This window comes from Aythya ferina (assembly GCF_964211825.1).
Source record: "Aythya ferina genome assembly, chromosome: 1".
In the NCBI taxonomy this organism is placed as follows: Eukaryota; Metazoa; Chordata; class Aves; order Anseriformes; family Anatidae; genus Aythya; species Aythya ferina.
Genome location: NC_140296.1, coordinates 162,572,367 through 162,589,902, shown reverse-complemented (window position 1 = coordinate 162,589,902; position 17,536 = coordinate 162,572,367). Strand labels below are relative to the sequence as shown.

Sequence of the window (17,536 nt, the reverse complement as noted above, 5' to 3'; positions counted from 1 at the left end):
CGTGCGCGCAAACCCGCCCGTGCTCTCCCTCCCTTCCCCAGCCGGCGGCCGCAGCCCGCGTTTTTCCCCTCGCTCCCATTGGCCGCCGCGGGGCCGCGGCCGCGCTCCCATTGGCCGCCCGCCACGTGCGCCACGTGTTGCTGGGGGCGGCCGGGCAGCGCGGGATGGGGCGAGGAGGGCAGCGCGGGGCCCTGCGGCCGCCGATGGGGGTGGCGGCGGTGCCCGTAGGGATGCCGGTAAACGCTTCGTTCCCCTCCAGGCAGCTCTCCCGGAGCCTTTTTCTTCTTTGCAGCGGCCAGCTCATCCCGAGCGAGCTGTTGGCTCTGTGGTCCGGGTCACGGGCTTGTCATGTGGCTCGTCTGCACGCTTCTTACGCTGTGTTCTTTTTGCAGCTTCCTCGTGGCCGTGTTCCGGAGACAAATCAGGGGGTCCCATGATTAAACTGTCTTGATTTCACAGCGTTTCGGTATGGAACGGGAGGTAGCGCATTCAGGGACAGAAGTTGTTACAGGGAGGAGAGAATTCATTCATCCTTTGAAGTGCGTTTTGTCCTTAAGGGACTGAGAAAGTTAAGGCAGGAAAAAAAAATAAAACTAAGAAAAAAATAAAATAAGAAACTACTTAATCAAAAAAAAAAAAAAAAGTTTATAAAGAAGAGATTAAGCAAAAGTGCTACTGAAAAGGTGGATAGTAGTGTACCCAAAGCAGAGAAAGAACTATGAGGATTCCTCTTCTCAGCTCTGCCACCAAGCCATTAGACAGGTTACTTCCAGTTTTCTGGTTTGTAAAATGCTGGTTTAAGATGAGAATCATCCTTGTAAAGTGCCTTGTGATTCTCAACATACTAAATGCTGCGCTGTGGGGCTTGTGCAGACAGGGCCCCTTACGTTTTGTGATGTCTGAGGTAAGGGTTTGGTTTGCCGTGTTCTGAAGGAGATGCAAGTTAAGTTGAAGTCACCATAACACCAGAAACCAAGACTAGACGGGCACTTGTTTTGTCTGATCTGACCGTACTATTTGCACATACCAGTTCTTGGAACTGCTGTTTCATAGTATCGTGCCCATCGCATGACTTTTGGGATCCAAGGAAGATCAGTATCTTCAAGGGCTTAAATACAGAAGCTTACTCCTAAGTCTAGTGCTTGATGCCTGGCTGAAATAACTGGTGTGAAAGCTCTGCAAGGTAGACCTTCTGTCTAAGGTGACTGGATGGTCTCACTGAGCATGTAAATCTTGAAATATTTTTGAGATGAGTAGGTATGTTTAAAGGCATCGGCCGTATGTTCTTCACTGTGCCTGCTGTAAATGCTGAATGAATGATTTGAAGCATTGAAGTTACTCCAGTTCACAGCAGCGTAGCTGAGAGTAGAACGTGGCAAGGGCTCCTATTGAAACCCTCATCAGAAGTGAATGGTAAAGTCTCATGCCTTAAGTCAGCAGACATCCAACAAGCCATGCTGCAGGCATGGGAGTTCTGGACATGCTTCAAGGAGGGAATGGTCCAAACAAGAACATTTGCTGGTGAGAGATCAGACTGAAGTAGCAAATGTCTACATGACTCAGTATTATGTTAATGTATTACATAACGTATTTATCATATAGAATATTTATATTCTGTATTTAATTTTGTGTTGTTAGTGGTTCTTTCCCCTTCAAATTAGGGTATAGGAAGCTCATGAAACAACACAGTTGTTTCCTCAGAGACGTTGAGATAATGAAGAAAAAGTGGGGAAAAAAAAACCACCAAGGCATGTTAAAACATGAATTTAGTCAGAGCAGAGAGCAGTCAGTTCTGATTTCTTTTTTTTTTGTTTGTTTGATTTTTGTTTTGTTTAGTATCAGGTTTTGTGTACGTCTAAGAAATATATCCAGGAGCTGGAGCAAACCTTGGGTTCTTTGCTGAAGATGAAAGGTACTGCAAGCTTTTGCCTGGATGTGGCTTTTATTTCTTTGTTAAACAGAGACGGGTGCGTGGCTGCTCCCACTGAGGATTGAACTTCAATGTGACTGTAGCAGTAAGTGAGGGGCAGCACAGTGTCTGCCAACCTACTGAGCGCTGCACCTCAGAGGTCCCCAGTCATTCCGGGGCCAGGCGGAGGAAGGCAACAAGTGATGCCTGCTGTCCCACAGCAGCAGGCACTCGGGGCAGGGGCTGTCCGATCACCCCGTCACCTCCTGCCCGGCCAGCCTGGGGCTGGTGTGGGTCCCCAGGCTGTGTGCATGGGCTGCAGGGGCTGCAGGAGAGTGTGTGTGCTCCCAGCCACAGCACAGCGGGAGTCTCCAAAACACGGTGGGATAGAAAAAGTACGTTGCTATTCATGCAACTTGTACCTCCAGTTGTTTGCATCAATTACAAGTCACAGAGCAAACTCTGAACCCGCATCCTCAGGTAACCTGTAAAAGTCACAGGCAGGAGGAGTAGTTTGCCAGAGCAGATTTGAAGGCATCACAAGCAGTGGGGCTGGTTGAGGAGGGTTCTGGGCTAAACTTCCCCTTTGATTTACTCGCATATATGTACAATTCATACTGTTGCTGAATCACAGAGTTGGTTGTCAGGAGTTTTTATGTGCAGTTTGCTCATTACATGGCAATCATGTAACTGAATTGACTGGTACTTGCCTGGCTGTTTGATTTGCTAATTGCTTTCACCATCAGTTCTGTCATGTCAATGTCATGAAGACAGCATTAGATTCTGAGTTCCTCAATGCTCAGAAGCTCCCAGTAATGCCAGTCACATTGTAGGAGAGGCAGGGGGGTCTCATTTCACAGCACTTTTGCCTAATGAAGAGCTCTGGCTCATGAAGGACCAGTTGTCAGAATTACTCTGCTTGATTGGGATTGAGGATGAGAGGGAAGCCGAACGCTCCACTGATATGACAGTTTCTTTTCTGCTGACAACAGAGTCCTTCAGTCTGGAGGAGGGGAACCCGTCCAGCCTGGGTGAAGTCAAGGAGGAATATGTCAAGGGGTACTTCAACAATCACAGGTAAGGGCTTATACCAATCAAGGAAACAGGATAATACTTTGCATTTGCTTCCATTCCAGCATCTCTGAGCCTTTCTGTCATTGTTACTGAATTTCTAAGCAGAGGCCTTTCATCATGAGGAAAAGATGAAGAGATTTCACATGGACCCCTGTAGTCCCATGTGGTGCATGAGCACTCTGTGCATCTTGTTGGTCTCATTTCCAATCAGTGCTTGTATTTCCTTCCCCTCCTGCACAGCTTGTCTCCACCACAGACCTCATTTGCTTGCAAAGCAAAAGGAGGAGGGAAAACCTGCTTAGGAAGCATGGCCCTGGACTCTGGAGTGACCATGGCAAGGCTGTTATTAATCCAGTTAAGAAGTTGTTTGTGGCTTTTTTTCCCTGTGTGTTCTTTTCAGCACTGCATCACCCTCAGGAGCTGTGAGTGAGAGTGACTCCATCTGGTATCTGATACAAGAATGTGAAAAACAAACAATGGAAGAGGATGGGAAGCCAGTATTCAGCCAGTACCCAGGCGCTTCATCCCCAGATCTGGTGGAATTTGAACGGTAGGTGCACCCCAACTCGCCTTCAGTTTTTCCATTTGCATACACACTGCATCCAATCACTGCTGTACGTGAAACCCTGCTGGAGCCTGCATCTGCCTTGCAGAAGCCTTGTGCCAGCAATTTTGGCCCTGTTGGCAGTGAAGCTTGAGCACCTCCCAGTTCCCTTGCCCATGGCTGCCACGTGAATGGACTCCGGGCATCCTTTCAGCCCCCTGCTCTCCCAGCCTTGGAAAATCCAAGCAGGTTTTTTTCATCCGTTCTCAAGAAAGAGTGGAAAAAAATGTTAAAGTGTGTCAGTGCTCTTCTAGAGCTTCACCACTATAGATTTACGTGGTTTCTTTTTTTTTTTTTTTATTTCTTTGAACTGTTTTTTTTTTTTTTTTTATAAATTTGTCTTGGATTATTCATCAAAATGAGGCTGCAGCTCTGCCAGCAGATGGCACCAGCCTACCGCTACTGTGCCCTCTTTTGCTCCTGCGAGAGCCGGAGGTGGCTGTAGTGAGGTATCATTTACAAGACCTTGAAATGTGCTGAATCAAGTTTTTCTGGGGAAGGAAGCCCTACTTCATCAAAGGCTGCGCAACGGAGCCATAAACACTTGTCTTCCCCCTTCTTCACTGACAGTATAGACAGAGCCTTTATAGGGCTCTGTGGGCTCCTGGCACTTACCTTGCAGTTTTATTGCAGGCTGCACTTGGTTCACAGCTAATTCTTCTCACAAAATGATCAATGACAACGTGCATAAAATAGTAGGGAGTCTTCAGCAAACAAAACAGCTTCTTGGTGATAGTCTGGTCCAGTTATTTGGGCAGCACCTGAAAGGCATTGAGCTTCTACAGAGCGTTTCCTTTTAGCCACGTCCTGCAGCTGCAAGCAGTAGGACTAGGCACTGCTCCGTCCTGTGCAGAGTGTGGTTGTGTCCTTCCAGCTGGGAAGGAAGTTGTTGAGTCATGGTTTGTCCAAGGTTAATTTCTTTAGCAAGCAATCTGATGGTGATTCATGCTTTGTTTGAGAAACTCCAGAGCCTTCGTTTGGAGCTGTTTGAGAAACTGCACAGAATTCTTGGTGAGGGCAGCAGCTGACATGAGACTGCTTATTCCCCCTACGGTATTTGCCATAAAAATGTTGGAAAAGACTTCACAGCATGGAAATTGGAGGTTAAACATGTCTGTGTGGGGGATTGCTTTATATTTTCAATATCGGTTTACTAAAACAAGTATCTACAACAACCAAGAGACAGCTCTTTGGAGTTAATTTCTTGTGCAGTAGTTGAGTTAGTCAGGAAATGTGCCTGACTGGGACAACTTCCAGGGAATCATCCTGAGCCCAGTAAAACTTAGTAACAGTGACTGCTGTTTATAGAGCTCTTGTTTTTTGCTCCTTTGAACTTGTTAGTTTCATCCGAGAAGCTCTAATCATCTAATAAACATAAAATACCCTTTAGTGCTGCTTTCTAAAGTAGGTGTCGTTACCCCTGTTTCAGTGTGCCACATGGTGCTAACAAGAAGCAGGCTCTTCCTGTGTTTTGGTCACCAGATTGAAATTACAACATTAATGTTCAATTGGCAATTTTATGATAGACATCACAGAAGTCAGTCTCAGGAATGCAATTCCTCAGATGTAAGGTGGAGGAAACTGAGAGCCCATGCCCTCTCAGGTCAGACCTTCCAGGCCAAGTTAATCTCTTTCTGTCTGCATGTGTTGTACCTAATGCGTGAGGGTATCACCTCAGCCAAGAGTTAAGAGTACTGCAATGCCAGTAAAAGTATAAAAAGTGACTTGCAGTGCAAGAGCCTCAGGATACAAAGGCAAGTATGCAAAATTTATGAAATGCCAGAATGAGGTTTGCCTATGCAACAAGTACAGCCCGTAGCAGTCTGGAGCTTCTGTTCTGAGGCAATCCTGCTGAGGCTCTGGCTGGAGCCTGCTTTTTGCAGATGAAATCTTGGCAGAACGGAGTTGCTAAAATCTTCTGGCAGTGTTGGGCAACGTTCAATAATTGTATGAAGTCTCAGAGGGAGAAGTCAGTGAAGTAGTTTCAGATCACAGCTACTCCCTGCTCTCCTGATGGTTGTGATGGCATGACAGGATCTTTCTGGGTAACAGCTACAACAGTCAGATCGGTTCAGCACGGCAACTTTATTAGATAAGTCCATTAAGGTGTCAATTCAACTGTTTAACAACAGACCTTGCACAGTAGTTACTGATCTGCAAAGTCAAAGTTTAACATTACCTCAGATTAATTATATCCTTGGCTTACCTCCCAAGTAGAAAGCAGTGACTCAATCCCAGGGAAGATTCCTTAGCTGGCATCCTGAGCTAAAGGGGGATCACCACGTCTGCTCTGAGACCAGCTGGCTCAGGCAGGAGTGCTCAGAAGGGCTCGGTTTGTCAGCATGGTTTCTGTTATCGTCTGTGGTCCGCTGTTTCACAACAGTTTGTTTCACTTTTAGATTTTCTAAAACTTGACACGAGGAACTGCATCTTGTGCAAGGGTGAAGGTCATTTCCATCACATATGTTGTAACAGCTCAGCATTGACTATAGCCGAGGTTGCAACTGAGTCAAGCCTTTGGTGTTCTGCTGGCACTGGATGTCGTGTCCCTCCACACTGATTTACAGCAGATGGCTGCCTGATAGCTTGGTGTTGAGATGCTCCTTTTTTCCTTTTCTTACAGGTACCTGTATGTTTATAAGCACACAGTAGACCTGCTGATAGAGCATGGAGTTGTTTGCACTAAGGAGGCACCTCTGCCTGTGATCTCCATGGCTATTTCACACCTCTGGCAAGAACTTTCTGAAGAAAGGAGAGACAGCGTCTTGCAGTACTGTAGCCAGAGAGATTTCCTCCTGGATCCGAAGGCTGCTTGCCAAGAACCTGTGTGCAGTGATGGTGACATGAGGGACAGTCAAGGTAACAGTGAGGAAGCCAGTGGTTCCTCAGTCTCCACACCGGAGGAAGTAAGTGCTCAGTAACACACATCCTCTGCTTCTGAAACCCAAGCCAAGTTGCTAATTGGCACTGCAGCTTTTAATTGGAGCCATACAGTAGTTGTAATTAAGCTTTCCCAAGACCACTTGAATGCATATGTGGAGACAATAAACAGTCTGAGTAAATGTCTGCATTGAATTCTCTCTTAGTAAGATAAAAAGCAAGCTGTAGGAGTGCTGTGGCAGTAATCCTACTGGTCTTCACATACCTGTGGAGTTTCTGTGCTAGGTAACAGTTTAAAATTTGCTCTAACTTGCCCAAGAGTCAGGAGCAGGAAGGAGGATTATACAGTTGCTGTCTTCTGCAAGTCCTCCAAGGAGGACATGAGTTAAATGCAGAAGAAATGCCTGTTTTCCCAAGACTTGCACTGTTCTTGCCTGCTTTTTTTTCTTTTTTTTTTTTTTTTTTTTTTCTCCTGGTAATCAAAGCACTTGGTAGCCCTGAGAAGGTATCTGTAGACCAGTTTCAATGATACAGGACTAGTGACTGCCCATTCCATGCATTTCTGCAGAGCCAAGAATTCAGCGACTGTGTAGGCCAGGGCATGTGTTTAAGAAAAAAAAAAATAGAGAGATCAAATAGCAGCCAACTCTTCCTAAACCGATCTGGAGCTCTGATTACTTAAGCAACTAGCTGCTCAAAGATGTGTGTAATTTTATTAGTTGCAAGGGAAGGACAGAGGTTCACCTTTGGCAGATAAGTACATTGCATTGACGAGCTCTTTTTGAGTCACAGGACACTTAGGCAATTCATATTGCTTACCTACTTAACAAATGTCATGGGGATGTTGCATGTGCAGTACTTTCTGGCACAGAAAGTGTGTGATCTACGTTATGGCAGTGTGAACTAATGAGCTTATTGGTCTGTCACATGGAGAATCCAAACTCCTTTGTAAGCCAGACAGTATACTGGAATTGGATTTGTGGAGAACGGCTGATGCAGCTGAGATCCCCAGCCATAAACAATGCCACAGCCCACAGTCAAGTCTGAAAAGCACTGTTAAAATTCATGTTTTTACTGATGTTTTGGGAGATGTAATGCAGGTCTAATGCTTGGAAGTTGAAGCACAGGCCTAAGGGAACAGACTAACCTTGTGTTCCTAGTCATGAAATATGGTTACTTCTCCTTATTCCTGTCTCCGCAAAACCCTGTAGGTTTACTGTAGCAGTAAACATACCTGTTAAATGGAAGGAAGGAATATCATGCTTTTAAAGACTTAATTATTAAAAATTATGCCCTAGGTAAAGCTGTTTAGTGGCTGGATATATTGACATTCAAAGTGTTTTCCCTGACAGGTAATGTTTGAAGATGCGTTTGATGTTGCTGCCGGTTTCCTCAACACAAATGAGACTCGGGGAATGTCTAGCCAGAGGTAAATTACAAACCCACCCCTTTTATGAAACAGAATGACTTAATAGCTGACAGTCAATACTCCACAGCAAGTTTTCATGGAATAAGTCAACAAGCCTAACTCTCTTTTTTATGCCTAACTTTTAGTAGATGGTTGAAATAGTAGCATACAGCAATTGTGCTCACAATAGTGCTGTCTGTTAAGGTGTACGAGTCGAATGATTAATAGGCATTACAGCAAAACCAGGAAGCTTTGCTTACTGAGGCTGCCTGGTCACTTTGGGATAACCAGAGCACTCTTAGCAACTCTTCCTGGTAAATCCAGGAGTCCTCCTTCTGGATAAATGGATAAACCTTTTTTTTTTTTTTTTTCCCTCCACTCTGCATAGCTTTACATCTTTCAAATTACAAGATTTGTAATGTTTTCCTTTTTTCTCTCACTTACCAGGTCTATGAGGACCATAAGACATTCGCTGGATAAGTCAGCTAATCATGAACTGCACTCTCACTTAATGAGACAAAAATAATATATTTTTTTAATAATGTCTCCCTTAACCTTTTTCAAGTACTCTAATTTCATCAGAAGGAGATGATCAAGCTAAAGTGCGGTTGACCTGAGCAGTAACATCAAAGAAACACAAGACCTATTAAATAATAATAAGTCTTTCCTCTGCAGGTCAGATCACAGTTACCTAGGAAAGAACATGTCAGATACAAAACTGCCTTTGATTTTCCCATTAGACCAAAGAAAGAAAAGGGTTTCTTAAGAGGAAAATCACATTATGACTCCTCTCTTATGTATTCTTGCTGCTTAGTCTCAGTTTTTTTTTTCTCTTTCTAAGTAGTGTTTTAATCCCCTTTTTGACCCAGTTTTTACTTATTTTTCCATACTTAAAAATGCACATATCTTTAGCATGCATCTTCACTATTTCTCCCCAGTTCCTCTTTGCACTTTCAGGACAGCATGAATGGAAATAACTTTGTTCAGACTGTTGATCAGAATACTCTTGAATACATCATACAGCTTTAACAAAACATGTATCCACTAAATAATGTTGATTAGGTCACAATTGCTGTTTGCTTTTGAAACAAGAAAAGCATTCATTAATACTGCAGTGTATTACCATCATCTTTGCAGTCTTGTTTTAGCCCCAAACTAGATTAGTATTTCAGTAGACAACATTTATCCTGTTCCCTTCTTTTTCCTATCACCCTATGCCTTTTAATTCTGGACAGAGGTGTGGTAGCAGAACTTTGTAAGATCCCAGGGGGAATATGGAGGTGAGATGCAGAGTGATGATCTGAGCTTGTTACCAAAGCTGCCCATTACCAAACTTGCCAGTGACAGCTAACGTGTCATTTCATGACCACGTTTTTATTATGTTCTCTCTCTGACTTTACGAAAGAAGTCAGTGTTGTTCATCTGAACAAGCCTACAAAATAGACTACCAAAAGCCATTGTTGCTCTCTGTTACGACGGCTGTATACTTTTCCCTAAAACAGTTACCACTGCTGTAATGTATCAGTGGATCTCTTTGTTGTGACAGTGGCTTCTTGTACTGCAGTTCTCTGTTCTTCCTCTCATTTGTTAGACAATACCTTCTCGCTACATACACCTCCACTCCTCCCTATCTTTTATATCCATTGTCTTTATTATCAGGTTTGTCTTGAAAACAATTTAAGTCATCTTTAATTTATAAGTAAAATACGGAGCAGGGAAAGTAAGTAGGAGGAGAAAAGAGGGAATGAGACCTTAAACATAACTTTGGGTTCCATTTCTAGTTCAGCATTTGCAAGCTGCACTTCTGAAAATCCAGAGGATGACCACAGACTCTATCTGCAGATCACTGAGTTCCTAAAAAGCCTTTTCTTTGCTAATGCACAGTTTTGCCAGGTAAGCTTTGCCAAAGGGTTCCTTAGAGTAGGAGCAGTGTATTTCTGTCACCGTCAGACAGGGATTTGTGTTCTCCATGCTTCAGATCATATTGTCCAGCTCTTTTAAAACAAGAGCTTGGGGTTTATCACTTCAGATGTGTCAGTCCAAAGGTCACTAGGATTGCCTCTGTAAGACACAAGGTTTGAGGTGTCATGCTCAGAATCTTACTAAAAACCCAAATGATGTGAGGATTTTTTATTATTACTGTTTTATTAATTGAAGTTGCAGGTTGAAAAGCTGGAGTGATCTCATGTAAGCAGGTAAAGCAGTGCCTGCTCTCTCCGTAACTCAAAGCCTCTTGATTCTGAGCTCAATAGGGACCGCCTTGTGCTTTGTCTTGGTGCCAGGTTCCCTACCCTCAGCCCCTATCTGGCAGGCCTTAAGAGCAGGGTAATTATGCTCTTAAAAGAGAACAGCTCTTAAAAGAGAACAGCTCTTAAAAGAGAGCAGCTGCTGTGCTGTGCCTTACCCTCAGCCTGCTGTTGCAGGTTCACTGAGCTAGAAGTCTTTGTGTTTGCACTGTTCTTCCTCCTGTTCTTGTCCTCTTGCCAAGGAGGTATCTGAGATCTCGCGCGTGGGTAGAGGACCAAAAGGGAGAGATCCCTCAGCAGGAACATGCTTGTTTGGGCTCAGAGTCAGTTGTGCCTCTGTTCAATGGCCACTGTTCTATCTTATTTTATTTTTTGCTATCATCTAGCTTCCACCTGCTCTTTGTTACATGAGCAGATGTTCCTTTAAAGAAAACAGAATGTTTGTGATGAAGGGTAATTGAGACCCCCCCCCAAAAAAGCAACCACAAAACAGAAACTAGTATTGCACCACTTCCTAAAATTCTCACATAATGATTTCTGTGTGCCATTTGGTTCCCACTATCTCATGGAGATATTAGCATTAGAGGGGGCACAGAGCATGGCAGCAGACGCAGCAAAAGCTATTAAACAGGAGCTACCAGAGTAGGACTCTTCAGCAAAAAAAAGACTTGATGGGTAGCATGAGAGAATTTTGATCCTAAATGGATTTGGTACACAGAATGATTGTTTATTGCTCTAAGACCAAAACTAGAAAGAACCCACTGAAATGATAACAACATAGTCCAATCAGTCTATTGGCAGTATACCTGAAAGTCTAGATGCAATTCCCAGTTCAGAACCTCCTCACAGCAGTGTGCCAGAATGCAGCAGCATGTATTGTGGAACAGAGCATATTGTATGCTATATTCTTGCATTTCTTGTCTAAACATCCACTCCTGGCCATTGTCAGAGACAAGGTGCTGATCTACACAGCCCTTTGGTCTGTGAATTACTGTGTTCTGCATAAACACAAGGCTCTTCCTGTGTTTATGTAAATGACCATGAACTGAAGATGCTTAGAAAAGAAAGATCAACTGTAGGCAAGATACAGTATTTTTGAGTTACGATTGTCATGCCTTAGTGCTGATTTTGTCCTCCTGCTTGGTGCTGTACTGTTAAATGTGAGCCCAAGCCCATCTCACAGCTCCCAGACTGTGGCATGAGTGGTAGTGAAATACAGCAGATTGGCAGTTGACTGAGAACTGCACATCCAAAAGGAAGTAAAAGACTGTGTGCACTTTTTTTTTTTTTTTTCCCCCAGGACCTTTTGGTTGTTTGTGATGAGACAATAAAAAGGGAGTTTGAGCAGAAATCACCCAGGCTAGAGAGTACTGATAACATGAAGGTTGCGATCTGTTTTGGTTTAGATAACTGCAGTACAGCACATCTAGAGAATCCTGCCAAGAAGGGGGAAAAAAAATACAACTGACAAGAGGGTTTTTTTGTTTGTTTTGTGAGCAGAAATTCAGCTCTGTCTCTGAGCAAATAGTTGCAGGCAGTTAGGGAAGTGACTGCTGAGTGGGCCGAGGAAGCATTTCAGCTAGCTTGAAACACTGACTGGCAGCAGCAGAGTGCTCAGTGTAGGCTACACAGCTTAGCCCAGAAATCGGTTTACACAGGGCTCTGGAAACTCCTGGACTTGTCTGGGTTACGAGACAAGTCATTTGCTTACCTTGTGGGTGTGACTGAGTCCCTGCAGACCGCAGTGCCCATGTCGGTACACCAGCCCAGGAGTTTGGGCAGTGCCAGTGGCATAGGTTATCCCGAGGTAAGTGGAGTCCTGGTGCACTGTGCACACGTGGTAGGTGATACAGAGGTGGGCAGCAGGTAAGTACTAAGGCAAGGTAACCAATGTGTACTTGACTGGATGTGAAAGGCAGCCTGTGTTTTCCTGCAGAGCTGGTGAGGTGACACATTTTATTGCTGGTCAGTTCTGCGTTACGCCATTTGCAGTTAACTATCCAGGTACAAAGTGTTGGGTTGTGTGTGCCTGCTGTTTTGTAGTTGCAGCTCCACTGAGTGCAGCTCCTCTTGAGCTGCTGCCCTGGTGCTCAGGGCTGCCAAGGTCACGCACCCCAGTGATGTAAAATGCTTGAGAAAGAATCACACAGGAGGAGGGAGGAAACCAATGGACAAAGAAAGGGAGTGCTCTTAAAAGGACTTCGGCCCCAAAATGACAACAGGAGCGTGGAAGCTACATGGTACAGAAATATTTCTGAGCATGGGAATAGTTAAACACTCTTGTCAGCTGTCCAGAGCTGTTGTCATGAGACAACATAATAAGAGATGCTAAGCAGTATAGGCGCTAAAAGTTTATTTGGATTGAAGTTCAAAGTTTTTAAAGTATCTAAGTGAAAGTCTGCTTTTTTTTTCTAAATTGTATTGAGTACCTTTGTATCTTCAGATGCACGCTTTCTTTTAAAATTACAGATTTTAGATGAGTCATTTTGCAAGCAAGAGCGATTTAGTGCTCCTTAAGCTATACATTTTATAAATATCACCTATTTTTAAAAGCAGTCTTTCCCTGACAAGTCTTGCATCAGTGCAGAAGGTGGACTGGATTGATTGCAGACACAAATGCTTTCATCTCATAGGCTTTGATTTCTCAAGAGCCACTTATGCTCTCTGAGCTGGTCAAGAAGACTATTTCCTTCGATTGCTAAAAGCAGCAAAGCCTGAAGTCAGTAAAAGTTGAGGGCTCGAGGAAGCTCTCGTATCTTCAGAGCGTGTTATGTGACATGCTTGCTACCACAGTCAATAACACGAGTCCAAATGATGTAAGTAGAGGCAGGGTGAAGCCCTGTCTTTTTTAGAGTGAAGTTGGTTGGGAATCTGAGACATTCTTTGTCAGGCACCTCAGGCACTTGAGTGACAAGCTGCTGATTCAGAGAGGCACATTAGCTGACACCTGCCAGCTTGACCAACCAATCACTTGGAAACACAATCAGCTCCTCTGTTTTTTAACCTTACCTGGCTTTGGGGGGGGCATTTCAGGAAGAAGATCTTCAGTTTGATTATGAGACTGTGATGCTGAGGTGCACTGAGACCTTCGATGATGAAGATTTGTAAATAGTATCTCTGTTTGCTAAAGTTTTATCAAGCATTGCTGGATACACCAGTCATGTGAAGAGGCTGCACCTCTTTCAGTGGAGCGGCTTTCCAAGCAGAATGGAGAGACACCGTGTTGAAGTGGTTTGTTGTTGTTAACTTCCCCTTCCCTCAGCAGTGCTTCTTGACATACCGGTTGAGCAATTTATACTTTTAAAAGTTCCAGGTTTTAAACATTTATAAAATCTTAAGGAATATTTTTGTCTGTGGCTTTTTAATGGTTAACCTCACCTCACAACTACACTTCAGGCGTGTAATGTTCAGTGACCTTGCCTAGCATAGGCTGTGGAAGAGATGCAGAGAGGACACATCACTGGCAACCTATGTATCTCGGGGTGTGACCTGCAAAACTCACCAAGTGCCTCCCAGCATCCTGGCAATGATTACTTTCCTCTACTATTTTTCATCTTGGGCTGGCAATGAAAGAGGAATTTCTTTGCAGAGAGTGAAATGGGGCTCTTCCATCTCTTTATGAGGACAACAGCAGTGGCCACACACTCCCAAATTGCCCAGAGAGAGGCAGGCACAGCAGTAAACTTTGGCTTATTTTTTTCTGTGAAGTGTTTAAAACGCAGAGAGAGTAAAGCCCCCTGACACATCTCAGTTCTTGATGAGTAGTGCTGCTCGCGTGGTGCCTTGGAATTAAAAATGCTGTGAAAATAAATAAGATCAGTCACGTCTCTGAGCTGTCAGTAGCAGCTCTCTGCAGGCTCAAAGTGTAGTGGTTATGCTGAGGACATGCTAACAGTCATTACAAACAGAAAGGCTAAAAGTTGGTTTTAAAATTCAGGATAAAGCTGGTATGCTGAGGTATTCATCAGTCTGCAGCAGCCAGGATTTGGGGCTGAATCCAAGAGGGCTGGGCTGTGTCCCAGCACTGCCTCCTGCATATGCTGGGATGCACACAGCTGTGTTCACGCAGTCATGTGAAGATCGGTGCCAAAGTGCAAGGGGTGATAACTCCTCTGGAGCACGTCCCGTCAGTCTGGCTGAGGATGTGGTAGCACTCCCAGGTGGACGTTTGCTGGGCTATTCTGTGAGGGGGGGCCCTACCTCGCACATCCTGCTTGGGTTTAAAAGCTCTGAATTCTGCAGAGCATGACCTCGCCTTTCCATCACCTGTCTGGCGTGCTTCATGTGTACAGGTTGTCATTGCCTTGGTGCCTTAGGCAGTGCTCGCTCTCCATCCTCCTCCTCTCCTTCTCATTCCTAAATATCAAGCATATATTGCCCTGTGCAGTCTGAGTTTTGGGACGCATGCTGGTTAATCTGAGGTCAAATCATTCTTTCTTAAAGGAAAGAGGACAAGATGCAAATGCACAAGGGTTTACATTAAATGTTCTACATGTGCTTTCTTATTATTTAGATTGGGGGGAAAATAGGTTAGTTTTTCTCAGGGTTGAATCTACTGTTTTTACAGCTTAAAGCATCTCTTTCAGATTTTAAAGACGCCTGTCATCTCCAGATCCATTTGCCATATGACATTTGGTCGGTTTTGTTACAGGAATGAGCCTTTTACTATGTCCACCTTAATTACTGCATCACTTGAGGTCAGACTTGGCAAAACTGGCTTGTACATGGAGAGCCATGTGAGTAGCTAATGTTAAAGGATTAACAGCCTTTATTAGCCCTCAATCCCCACCCTTTTGAAGGCCAGTCCAGGACGGTAGTTAAACAGCTGAAATATTTCATTTTCATTTGACTTTCAGCCTGCTTTGTAACAGGGGAGACAATTTGAAGTAGTCACCATATACTATGCAGATGCATTCCCTTGATCATCACAAGGGAGAGCTGCTGGTGCTTCACCTGGAGGATTTTAGGTTAAGATGGGCTGAACATGAATGTGAAACAACAGGTGTGTTGGGGTAGTGTGAAACTAGGAAATAACTATTCCAAATGGTAGCAAGCTGTGTGGGAGGTGTTTATGATGTGAAGGAGTATGATGAGCACCTTACTGCAGTACATCCTGTGACATGACCATGTTAGCATGTTATTGCTACCTGTGTGCTAGCACCACTTCCTTCGCTGCTCACTGGTTGGTCTTGAGGAAACTTTTTACGAAAAATCTGGAAAAAGCTAGCAGGCTACTGGGGAAGGAGGGGAGAAGTTTGAGGCAGGAGGGCAGCTGGAACACAGGAGTGGCAGACATGAAAGCAGCCATGGGAGTGAGGCCACTGCAGAGGTTCTGTACAGCTCTGCTGTAGCATGGCAGCTCCTACACATTACAACACAGTGGCTATAACATAGAGCAGACCTACTGCCTGGCTAAGTTGTTAGGTGTGGAAATGAGCCTCTAATTAGCTGTTCTAGAGCCAGTGCAATTAGGTACAAGCCAGTGCTCATCACCAGCTCTTCAGCCAGAACAGTGGGAGCGTCTGCCTGGGCTTGGCAATTAGCTGTGCACACCTCTGCGAAGCTGCAGGCAGGGTGACAAGCTGGGTGACCCCACACCTGCCTGAACCAAGCTCATCGTGCCGCACTTGGGACTCATCAGGTGCAAATGGTAATAGAAGTGGCAGGTAGCTCGCTGTTCCCCAGACAATCCAGAACAGCCTTCAGGTGTTCAGCTCTACATTTGAGGATCCTCTGATCTCCATTTATTTTCATTAAGGAGCAAATAAACAGAAGCTGTGTCACTGCACTGCAGAGCCAAAGCTGCTGCCAAACCTCAAGTGGCCACATGCAGCTGGGGAGGAGTGGTGGCCCTGCAGCCTAACCTCTGTCTGCTTCATTTTGTAATTTAGAAATGTCTCCCTGAGGCAAAAACAAAACCAAAACATACAACAAACACACCAGTGGGGGATTTTAAAGGGCAATTATTAGCCTGAGCTTGAAATAGGGACATAACCAGCTTCCAAAAACTGCCTCAAGCCTCAGCTGCTCTAGACACAATTGCTCTGGACCAGTGCACTCCCCCTGCAATGCTCTGCACCTCCTGGGCTTCGGGGTGCGCTGTAATGAAGGAGCCTTACAAAAAAAAAAAAAAAAAAAAAAAGGCCAATTGAAGACTCTGGGGAAGGGAGGCCATCCTGAGGTACCCGGACAGGCTTGAGAGGTGGTTCTGTACGAGCCTTGTGAGGTTCAACAAGGCCAAGTGCAAGGTCCTGCACCTGGGCCGGGGCAATCCCAAGCACAAATATAGGATGGGTAGAGAATGGATTGAGAGCAGCCCTGAGGAGAGGACTCGAGGGTGTTGGTTGATGAGAAGCTCAACATGAGCCAGCACTGTGCCCAGAAAGCCAGCTGCATCCTGGGCTGTATCAAAAGCAGCAGGGACAGGGCGCTGAGGGAGGTGGTTCTCCCCCTCCACTCCACTCTTGTGAGACCCCACCCGGAGCCCTGTGTTCAGCGCTGGGGCGAGCACAAGGACACAGAAGTGTTAGAAAAAGTCCAGAGGAGGGCCACAAAGATGATCAGAGGGCTGGAGCACCTCTCCTACAAAGACAGGCCGAGGGAGTTGGGGTTGTTCAGCCTGGAGAAGAGAAGGCCCCGGAGAGACCTGACAGCAGCCTGGCAGGGCCTAAAGGGGCTTACAGGAAAGCTGGGGAGGGACTGTCAGGGAGTGCAGTGATGGGACAAGGGGTAATGGCTTGTTTAAAGCCATTAAAAGAGGGTAAAAGCCAGTAAAAGTGGGCAAATTTAGATTAGATGTTAGGAAGAAATTCTTCACTCAGAGGGTGGTGAAGTCCTGGCACAAGCTGCCCAGAGAAGCTGTGGCTGCCCCATCCCTGGAGGTGCTCAAGGCCAGGCTGGATGGGGCTTTGGGCAACCTGGTCTGGCGGTAGGTGTCCCTGCCCATGGCAGGGGGTTGGAACTGGGTGGGCTTTAAGGTCCCTCCCATACAAATCATTCTGTGATTCTGAGTCATTTTTATAGGAAACCTATCTTACATAAATAAATAAATGTCTCGAGTAAGTATAAAGCAAATACAAACCTCTGGCATTTGGCAAGATTCTAACATACCTTACAAGGAGAAGCCAAAAGCCTAACAGCTCACTTCCACACGTGTGCTCCAGCACAAGTTGAAGAGTTATGATGTGTAAGACTGTGGGTTTATGTGCTAGGTCCCCTGGAAGTATAGGCTGCCAGTTTAGAGGAGTGGGCAGAATTGCGGAGGATGAAGATGATACCAGAGCTGAGATGTGTAGGACTAATCACCTCTGTAAAATCTGGATCTGATGTATCTAAATGTGCTAATCATTTTTCCTCTCAAAGACATACAACCACAATCCTGAATGGAGGCACTCTAACCTGCCAGTAACATCAAC

At 45.0% G+C, this 17,536-nt stretch overlaps 1 protein-coding gene across 6 annotated transcripts; it reads left to right on the top strand.

The window, feature by feature from the left end:
- The first annotated feature begins 135 nt into the window (after positions 1-135).
- STRA8 (stimulated by retinoic acid 8) lies at positions 136-13,465 on the top strand. 6 transcript variants are annotated; one of them, XM_084505938.1, is made up of 10 exons: positions 153-236; positions 393-466; positions 1,438-1,521; positions 1,837-1,912; positions 2,902-2,986; positions 3,384-3,533; positions 6,211-6,493; positions 7,820-7,896; positions 9,657-9,768; positions 13,155-13,465. In XM_084505938.1, exons 4-10 carry the CDS (start codon positions 1,906-1,908, stop codon positions 13,227-13,229), a joined length of 789 nt encoding a protein of 262 aa, XP_084362064.1. In that variant the 5' UTR covers positions 153-236; positions 393-466; positions 1,438-1,521; positions 1,837-1,905; the 3' UTR covers positions 13,230-13,465. The 6 variants fall into 6 exon arrangements, with proteins under 6 accessions (XP_084362060.1, XP_084362064.1, XP_084362063.1 ...); XM_084505937.1 differs by lacking the exon at positions 1,438-1,521 and having other exon boundaries at positions 165-236; XM_084505934.1 differs by lacking the exons at positions 393-466; positions 1,438-1,521 and having other exon boundaries at positions 136-236.
- Positions 13,466-17,536: the final 4,071 nt, after the last annotated feature.

Excerpts from the sequence above, each read along its gene's own strand:
- STRA8 (XM_084505933.1), top strand. The coding sequence starts at position 1,411 with ATGGTAAAGTCTCATGCCTTAAGTCAGCAGACATCCAACAAGCCATGC. Across the intron at positions 1,522-1,836 it reads CCAAACAAGAACATTTGCTG|TATCAGGTTTTGTGTACGTC; the intron begins GTGAGAGATCAG and ends TGTTTTGTTTAG. Across the intron at positions 1,913-2,901 it reads TTCTTTGCTGAAGATGAAAG|AGTCCTTCAGTCTGGAGGAG; the intron begins GTACTGCAAGCT and ends TGCTGACAACAG.